This window comes from Adelges cooleyi, unplaced genomic scaffold, assembly GCF_023614345.1.
Source record: "Adelges cooleyi isolate 19-005CV unplaced genomic scaffold, UGA_ACOO_1.1 ACOO_flye_CR_arks_rails_tigmint_CR_PRNA_23, whole genome shotgun sequence".
Taxonomy (NCBI): domain Eukaryota; kingdom Metazoa; phylum Arthropoda; class Insecta; order Hemiptera; family Adelgidae; genus Adelges; species Adelges cooleyi.
This window is the reverse complement of record NW_026095893.1, coordinates 13,520,566-13,530,819: the sequence shown is the minus strand read 5'-3', so window position 1 is coordinate 13,530,819 and position 10,254 is coordinate 13,520,566. Positions and strand designations below refer to the sequence as shown.

General features: G+C 28.5%; 1 protein-coding gene across 2 annotated transcripts; it reads right to left on the bottom strand.

The window, feature by feature from the left end:
• Positions 1 to 4,784: 4,784 nt before the first annotated feature.
• On the bottom strand, positions 4,785 to 9,717 carry LOC126835256 (structural maintenance of chromosomes protein 2-like). Of its 2 annotated transcripts, none has more exons than XM_050567725.1 (3): positions 9,442 to 9,717; positions 6,086 to 8,958; positions 4,785 to 5,637 (listed from the first exon to the last, which is right to left on the bottom strand). In XM_050567725.1, the coding sequence occupies exons 2-3, from the start codon at positions 8,949 to 8,951 to the stop codon at positions 4,994 to 4,996; spliced, it is 3,510 nt and encodes a 1,169-aa protein (XP_050423682.1). In that variant the 5' UTR covers positions 8,952 to 8,958; positions 9,442 to 9,717; the 3' UTR covers positions 4,785 to 4,993. The 2 variants fall into 2 exon arrangements, with proteins under 2 accessions (XP_050423682.1, XP_050423680.1); XM_050567723.1 differs by having other exon boundaries at positions 9,438 to 9,716.
• Positions 9,718 to 10,254: the final 537 nt, after the last annotated feature.

Sequence of the window (10,254 nt, the reverse complement as noted above, 5' to 3'; positions counted from 1 at the left end):
CTATCTACGGCAATCCTTCTTTATAGAAGGACTCTTCCTCCCATCTGCCTTCTTCGATTTTTAATCCAGTGTTTCCCGTCCGTAAGTAAATGATAACTAACTTGTGATACAGCTATCCTCAAGGTTCATCGCTGATGGCATAGTGGTTAGTTAAATATTAAAATACAACACAGCTCAACATAGAAGGTAGCCGAAAAAAATGATAGGTACCTATTTTATCCAATTGTCTGTACTCTGTTGTATTCAGGAAACTTTTTTTCAAGACAAAAATTGTGGCCAAAGAGAAACAATACAAGTACGTCTGGTATAAAAATAATAGAATTTTTGTTAAAAAAGACGATAGTACTAAGGCTAAAATTATTTGGTAGCGTTTTAGGCACAATTTTATTTAGTCTATGTATAAATGAGTTATGTAATATAAAATTAGACGGATTAGTAGTTTCTTAAGCAGACGATACCTGCCTGATTTTCTCTAATAACTCATGGGAAACTGTTAGAAACAAACCTGAAATAGGTGTAACAGAATATTTAAAAAGTTAAATAGTAGAAAGTTATTTTTAAATATAAGTAAAACGGTTTTATCACTTTTTCCATTACAAAGTTATCTATTTTTTCAAAAAGTGGAATAAAATTCCCGCATATAGCAATGATATTTCGAGGTGTTGTAACTATCAGAAAATGTTAAGGGTAACAAGAGTAAAATACTTAAGTCTAATCATAAATAGTAACTTACGCTGGAGTGCTCATATTGATAGACTTGTAATACGTTTAAGATCAATTATCTATAAATTTCACAAATTAAATAAACTATTTCCAACGGATACATACAATCAGTGCCGCAACTACCGGGGGGCGGACAGGGCGACGCCCTGCTAAAAGGGCACTATAAGATGAATTTTGGGGCACAATGTCTAACTTAGATACCCTCAGTCTAGGTCCTGATTTAAGAACAAAAGCATTTATAAAAATAAAAGATTTATCTATTTGTCAAACAATTCTTATCGATTTTATAATAGTAGATATTTATAGTAGTTCTCTGAAAATCGATATGCAGCCTAATAACACTGTTATTAGTGATTGCTCTGTAGTTTAATAACCATGGTTACAGTATTTAAAACTGTTAAGATTAACTGATAAAGTTATAATAGCAGAAGTATGAAGTCATTCTATCACGAAATTTGTTTGTTTTTCCGTTAACGAATTTCGAGGAACTAAATTCTGACTATTCTTATAAATTATTATTATAAAAATTAAAAACATGTCAACTAAACCTAAACAGCTCTATGGCCACCAAAAACAAAAAATTAAAAAAATTAAAAAATAACCTTGAATTTAAAAAATCGAAAGGATCGTTGGATGCATTTGTAAAAAAAAATAATTTAGATAATATCGGTATGTACTATATAGTATATTACTATATTCATAACTTGAATAAAAATGTAGTCTTTTCAATTTGTGTTAATGCTTTGTTTATGGGAGAGTATTACGACCATTGCATGGGATGTCAACATTTTTACAACAACATAATATGGATCTTCATAATGCACGCGATAGATTAGCTGAATCATTTTCATCAATACAAAATCTTAGAAATGACTATATTAATATTGTGAAATATTTAAAAAATGTATGTGCAAAATGGGGCATACCATTAAATAGTTTACAAACTAGACAACGACTTTCAAAAAAATGTTTTGATGAAGTGGATGGTGACCGTAATATCACAGAAAATAATTTTAAAATAAAAATATTTTTTCCCCTTATTGATACTGTATTGGTGCAGCTTAAATCACGATTTGAAAGTTTTCGAGATGTCTGTGATACATTCGAATTTTTAAGGCCAGAATCAATTATTAAATCTGAAGAAACTGTTTAATCAAAATGAGTTATGATTTTGTTCAAAATTACAAGTCAGATGTTGGTTCCGAGTTAACATGTCAAATTCTATCTCTTAAAGAAATAGTAAAAAATAAAAAATTGTGGTCTATTCGTGATTTTTTTTATTTTAGAAAATGATTTGTCTTGTAGCTATTCTGAAGTTTTAGGAGCTTGTATTATTTTTTTGACTTTGCCAGTCACAGTTGCTACTGCCGAGAGATCTCTCTCTAAACTAAAAATAATTACAAATTATTTAAGAAACTCAATGGGCCAGGACCGACTATTAAATATTGCAGTTTTAAACATCGAACAACAACGTACAAAAGAATTATCCTTAGATAAAATTATAATAGACTTTTCAAATTTAAAGGCAAAGAGGATGAAGTTTTAATGTAAATATAAATAATATGTAATTAATAATTATACTGTTAATAGTTATGTTTTATTTTAAATTAATTTACTTATTTGTTTTTTATTATCATACTAGGTAAGTAATTGGTAAGAGCTAATACAATTTATTTCTAATGACACATTTTGTGTATTTTATGTTTTTTTTGTACTATTTAATAAACACTGATGTAAAAAAATATGAGAAATCATTCTAAGAAACATCACGGTTAAAGTATAATAACTGTGATAGGGTTGAAAGCAATTTATTACAGGAAGGAGGATAATATGATGTATGAACAATTGGGGCACAAAAACTTCTGCTGCCCTGGGGCCCAAAATACTTAGTTGCGGCACTGCATACAATGCGTACTAATCAATATATAACTACGTACTAATCCTATATAAATATATAAAAATTAATTTATGTGTGTGTGTATCCTTTATGTATTATTACACCATTCATCCGATCGCCATGAAACTTTGGGAAGTTGTTGAATACACTCCCGCGAAGGTAACTGGCATAGTACTTTTCGAAAATGCTACCCCTAAGGATGACCTCAACCACGAATTTTCTACTTTAAATATGAAATCATTTTCTTTGCTAACCCAAAATAAACACTTTGTGTGCAACCATGGTAACCACGGTACTCGAGCGAATGGTAGGTGATGATTAAAGGAACGGGCCGATTCTAGGGACGCTATTAAACATTGGAACTGGATCTAGGACTGAGACCCTGAGTAAGAGGAGGACATAATCAATATAATGTAAAGTACATATGTAGATACCCCGTCTCGGCTTTTTTTTTTAAGTACATATGTAGATAAAAAAAAAGCCGAGACGGGGTATGCTATAGCTTTACAATGTACAGCCTGGAGTACTGACTTTTTTAAAATCTCATTTGTAATTATTTTACTCAGCCCTGGCTGCTGGCAAACTAAATTCCGGGTAATGCCGGGTCGGGACAGCTTGTTATCTATAAATTTCACAAATTAAATAAATTATTTCCAACAGATACATACAATGCGTACTAGTTACCAAGCATTGTATAAGTCTGTTTTATAATATGGGTTAATAGTTGGGGGAGAAGGGGCGGTTGTGCAGCGAATGCAATAAGACCACTAGAAGTACAACAAAATTTAATTGTGTGAATAAGTTTAAACAAAAAAGTACTTCAAGGTTCCACAGTACAAAACTACAACGATTTCAAGGTAAAAACTCTTTATAAACAATGTACCATTCTGTTTTTGTCAAATAATATAAAAAAGAAACTTAACGAGATATTAGAGCTTTAGAACTTGGTAAACATTTTGTTGATTATCTAGGTCCAACTATTTTCAATTCTTTATCTTTAATTAATATAAAAAAATCACAACCCTGCTTAAAAAATGACACAACTGAAAAAACATGATGTTCGAGGTTATTATAGCATATTGTAAATAAATATCATATTTTTATTGGGTCTATTATTATTTTTGACCGATAGATGGCGCAAACGTAACTTTTTGTATTACAATATTTTACTAATACAATATTATCAAATATTATTATTAAAAATAGAGAATCTGAGAATGTCGACAGTTTATAGAGAGAGGAGCATACATAAAGAGTATAGTGAAAAAACAGATAAATTGATCAATCAATGAAGTTACAAAAAAATTAACAAAATGTTGTACTTTTTTAAATGACTATTGGAAAATTTCATTTTTCCAGTTGTGTCACTTTTTTAACGGGGGGGCGAAATGTATTTTTAATAATTTAAGTAGAAATCATGGTTATCTATATAATAGTACAAATTATTATTAAAATTATTTTTGCGTATTTATTAGAAAGTTTATAGTGTACTCTATTGTTAAATTTTTTTTTTTTATATATTATAGTTTTAAGTCAGAATTATCTAAATTGTTATATTTACTAAATTTCTCTTTATATCTAATTTTTTTTTTTTTAATTGTTATGTTGTAACTCATTTACCCCGCTATAAGCATGCTTAATGGGGTTAATTAATCAAAATATTAAATATTATAATTTTATATTGTAATGTATATTAATGATTTATATTAATAATAAAAAATGTATTACAGCATATAAGAGCACATTCAAAAATTAAAGTTTTTATTATACATTTTTGTAAGATATATTCAGATATAAAACGAAATATATCTAGTGAGATAAGATATTTGTATCTAGAGCGAGGTTTCGCTAATGTAGCGTATTTTTTTTTCATAACACTTCAGACTTCTTTTTAATGTAATTTAAAAATATTATCAAATTAAGAAAACTTGGTCTGTATGAAACTTCGTATTCGATTAAATTCAAATCTGAAATCTTTGTGATATTTTTATCACTTACAAATATATGTGCAAATGGGTACAAATAACAAACATGTTTATTTTTTGTTTAATACATTACACAAATTTGAAGTATACCTGATGGATCTACAAACATTCAATATTTTTATGAAATTAGAGTAAATACATTGGATACTAATGAATAAACTTGTAAAAACATTATTACTTAAAATAATTTAATACTCTAAATATGTTTAACTCACATGTACAGTTTAATTTAATATTTACAACATTAATATTACTTAACTATAGTATAATATATTATAGTGTTAACATAAAAATAAAAGTATAATTCGACTTGTTTAGTATAAAAGTAATAATAATTTAAGGGTTAAATATTCATAATGAAACATGATCAAATCAAGTAATTAAATAACTATAATTGATTACACGTAGTTCTAGTAACTGTAGAAGATCCATCGACAAATTTTGTTCTAAATAAAACATTAGCGTTACTAAACATACCATCCTTAAGTGATACAACTATAAATTGGGACTGTTTAAAGTGTTGCTTTAACATTTTACCAATATTTTGTGTGTGTGAAAGATCCAATGCAGCATCTACTTCATCCAAAATATACAACGGCACTGGATTAAATAACAGCATAGCAAGCAATAATGATAATGCAACTAATGATCGTTGACCTCCGCTAAGTTCTTCTAAACTATCTTTCCACAATCCATTAAAAGCTACACGAATTTCTAAACCAGCTGTTATGTCATTTGGGTTAACTTGTTTTAAACAAGCTTGAGCACCTGGCAATACACTACTAAATATTTTACCAAACTCTAGATTTACACGTTCAGAAGCTCGCTCTAAAGTTTGTCGTTTTTTAACTTCGAGTTCTTCAATTATTTCATTTATTTTATTTTTGTCCTTAAGAATTAAGTCAAGTTTAGCAAGCAACCTGTTGTATTCTTGAATATGTTTGTGAAAATTATTTAATTTTCCAGGATCAACAACTTTTGATAGTTGATCAAATTTTACTTGAAGTTCGTCAACTAACTGCTTACATTCACCTATAAACAAATTTATAAAAATAATTAGTTTTAAACACTAAAAAATTATATTTTATAATCGACGTTTTATATGCATAAATGATTGTAAATAAATGATTTTTTTTTTTTAAAGAATATTTACTATTTTTGCTACAAGGCATAATAAGCAAATAGTTACATTAATATATATATACAGAAAAATAAAACGGTGATATAATATGAGGAAGAAGGGTATCCAGTGATATAACTCAACGTTATTTTTTCCTAATTACTTTTAATTAGATTAATTTGTTAATTGTTAGACATTGACACCAATGTTTTGTTTGATTGAATAGAATACTACATCGCGGCAGGGATTAAAACAATTTTACTAAATTATGTCGGTTATAATACAATAAAACAGATTTTTAGTACACTGTCATTTTTTACTGTAAATAATTTTGGCAAAATCGCTAATATGAAAACCTACCTGAATTAAAATTTGTATAATCCATTCGTTTGGCTATCAATTTTTGATCATCAGGCATTCTATTTTCAAGATTTTCAAACTTTTTTTTCAACTCATCCATAATTTGCAACATTTTTTTTTTTTCTCCTTCTAGTTCCAACAAATGAATTTTGTAAGTTTCGACATCTGCAATTAGTTGCTTATGCTTATTAGTTGCCTGTTCGATTTCATTTGATCTACGTAGAACTATATCTTTTTGAGCTTCATATTTTTCACACACTTCTTTGTAGTTTTTTTCTGCTGTTTCTAAATCTGTTATAAAACATTCAAGGTCCTTTTCAATTTTTTCTTTTTCGTTATTTAATTCAGACAACTGATTTTCATCTTCTTGCATCTGACACATTAAATCTTTAATTTCAAGCTCCAATTTATTATAATTATTTTTCTTTTTATCATATTCAGCTTTGGCATTTTTTATTTTTGTTAAAATGCTTTTCCGAGATTTTTCAGCATCATTGAGCTGTTGTTTTAAAATATTTTGAGCATTTTTCATTTTAATTTCCAAATCTTTTATTTTAGCTTGCAAATGTTTTTCATTTGTTTTACCTTCAGCAAGTTTTTTTTCGAGTTCTGCTATTTGTTGTTTTATATCCTTTACTTCAGTAACTTGCTGGTGAGGCTGTCCTAAGTGTACATCTGATCTAATTTTTTCCAATTCTTCTTGGACTGTGATTTGCTTGTCTCTCAAATCCGCTACTTTAGCTGGTAAATTAGCTATTTCAGTTAGTCTATTATCCATTTGTGCAAACTCAGACTTCTTAGTTTGAAGTTGTAATGTAATTTCATCTTGAGAAGCTAATAATTGTAACACAAGCTTTTGTGTATTTGCTCCTCCAGTAAGACTACCAGAAGGATTGAAATGATCGCCCTCAAGAGTAAAACAATGTCTATTTACTCGACTATCAAAACATACTTTTTCAGCGATTTCCTTGGAAGTACAAATGAATGCCTGACCAAATACCCACTGAATGGCTTTTAAATGTCTTTTCTCATACTTAATAAGGGACATCGCAGGAAAAACATTATCAGCTCCTCCTATTTGTTGAGCTATACGAATTACATTAGGAGGTAAACTATCAGACTTAATTTTGCTTAAAGGTATAAAATTCATACGATTAGAAAACTTATTGGTTTCTAAAATATCTTTACCAACGCTATCATCTTCCACTACAATAAAATATAATTTTCCTCCTGCTAATGTTGTAAGTGCTAACTCAAATTTAAAATCAATTGGTTTGAATAAACGACATACAAGACCATGTACTTTATGTCGGTCAAAATTAGGCCGCGGATCATTATATCTAAAAAACAAAAAAGGATTATTTGACTCAAATGATTCGTTTCTTGAATTAAGATCACATATTTCTCTAAGTATACTATCACGACTTATTCTCAAAGTATTGTGATGACTTAATTCTTCTTCTGCTTTCAAATATTCATTTTTCACTTTTTCATATTCTTTTTCCTTAGCCGCCAATTGAGTCATTTGCTTATCATAAAGTTTTTGCGCTTCCTTCATACCTTTTAACTGTTCATTCAATTTTTTATTCAAACCATCAATTTTTATTATATATTGTTGGTTTTCTGTTGTCTGATTTTGTAATTCTAAATTGAACTTATTGATATTTTCTTGAACTGATCCGTTGTCGTCTTCAGCAAAAATATTTCCTGAATTTAATGATCTTATTTTTTGATCTATTTCGTCCAAAGCATTAGTGTTTTTTTTATTTTCTTCATCTAAACCTGCATTAATTTCATTAAATTCTTCCATTTCCTTCTTCTTTGCTTCAAATTCTTTTCTACTACTATTTATTTGTTTTTCCATATCTTTAATTTTTTTTTGTTCTGTTTTAATATTGTTTTTACATCCATTTACTTTTAGTTGTATATTATTTTTTTCTTGTTCAATTGTATCAACTTCTTTTTTTAACTGTGATAGTTTACTGTCACATTCTTTTTCCATTGCTTCTTCACTTTGCTTTAACTGATTTTTTATGAATTTGATTTGTTTCTCTGATGATTCAATGCAATCTTTCTTTTCTTTTTCTCTTTGTTTAAGGGCTTCTAATTCTTGAGATTTAGTCTTAACAATAACTTCTAACTGAACATATGACCAATTATCGAGTTTTTCCTTTTGTACTCTTAACTGGCCTTGTACCATGTTTAGTTCTTCTAACATCTGTTTTTCTTTATCAACAGATATCATAGTTGGAAGAATTTCTTCATCTGCAACATCACGCATTTCACGTAATTTGTTATCCTTTTTACCGACTGTTATTTCAAGACTTCTTTTTTTAGATTCATACATATTAGTACCCGCTGCTTCTTCAACCATTGATAAAATTTCTACTGGTTTCATATTTAATACTTTTGTTATCCTACCTTGCATGATAATGAAATGAGGATTATTTACATTCATCTGTAGAGAGTTGAAAAAATCCATGACCTTTTTAGCTGGTACTGTGACACCATTTATTTTGTATAAATTTTTTGAGCCAGCCATACCAACTTCTCGTGAAATAATAATTTCATCATTATGTTCATAACGAGGAGCAGATCTTGATTTATCACGATTATCAAATTTTATACTAACAGTAGCAGTCTGAATTCCTGCTTGGCCACTTTTATATATTACATCTTGAATTGATGCAGCACGTATGGTATTCATTGTTGATATGCCCAAAGTAAAACATATTGCATCTAAAATATTAGATTTCCCAGAGCCATTCAATCCTGTTATAGCGTTAAATTCGGGATCAAAATTCTTCAGCTCTACTCGTTTTCCATATGATTTAAAACCATCAATAATTACTGATTTAATATGCATCTTAAACCTAAAAAACAAATTTAATTATTAAAAACAATAATATAACAAATACTTAATTACTATTATTTTATATTTAACAAACCTTAGTTTTAAAACTAAGTAGGTATAGTAAATTTTTAAAAAGACATTATTTGAATCAATAACACGGAGATGCTTAATATTCCAGTTTTGAAATTCAGTTATCAATTAAATTACTAATGGTCGGCCTAAATAAGCATTAGCTTGTGCTAAGGTAGGTGAAGACCAATGTTATTTTGTGCTGTATAAAAATTAAACCTACTACCAGTTTTCCAATGTTAGTTAAATTAATTCCAGATACATTCATGCTTCATTTAATCACTAATCAAATAGGCATTGTTTAATTTTGCAGACAAGTATTTAGCTGAGATTAATAACTGCGTCAAAATTAACATTCATATTATTTGTAAATTCCGAGATTTATAAACAGTCATCCATACATTTGAATAATTACATTTCTTTACTTACCTACTTGAAATAAATCCAGAAGTCTGACTCACCAGTCACTGCTTAATAATTAAATATATTATATTCTTTGCAAACACTTCTCGGGTCCCGACTTCCGACTTCCGAGTGATCAGTTTCGTAATTCGTTATTCTGTCCAGTGTGAAGTGTCCTCAAATTCCTTCCATAACTCAGTTATCTTCTTAGTTTTAACCGCCAATTTCTCTATCAGCCATTTATGACAACAATTATTATCAGCTATAGTAATGCGAGTGACCTGTTCACGGTTACATACGCACTTACTACCTATGTAACCGTGAATTAAGTGATGTACATGAACAAACGCGTTGAAAAAATCTTTGCGTTGGTCCCACTGATTTATCATTTAATTTGTGGTCATCAAGGAGTTGGGGGTAGTTCTTCCAAAAAATGATAACGCGTGATAAGAAATAAATGTTACATAACCTATAAAATGTGTAATACTACAGATAGTACCAACATCGATTTTACCAAAAACCCGCCAAGAGAAATGTCGTATTTTAATATCAAAAACATTGCCTTTAGTTAGGTTCTTATCTTTATTGCAAATTGTAGTTAGATATTTATCAATTCTCTAATTAATCGTATGCACAATGTTCCATAATGTTCCAAATTCTTTAATTAGCGTTTTCCATGAAACCAAAACTCAAAAAAAAAAATGTTTAATTTTTTTAAGTAGTATTAAGTACATTTATGGCATATGGTTAAAAAAAAAATTCATGCAGTGAAGGGTTAAACTTACTAAGGCTAATTTATTATTTATTTGTAGAATCTATAATTATTAACTGTATTATACTCTGT

Bases quoted from the DNA above. Each gene is read 5' to 3' on its own strand.
- LOC126835256 (XM_050567725.1), bottom strand. From the start codon at position 8,951: ATGCATATTAAATCAGTAATTATTGATGGTTTTAAATCATATGGAAAA. The intron at 5,638-6,085 runs GTAGGTTTTCAT...ATTTGTTTATAG, and splicing joins TTATACAAATTTTAATTCAG to GTGAATGTAAGCAGTTAGTT.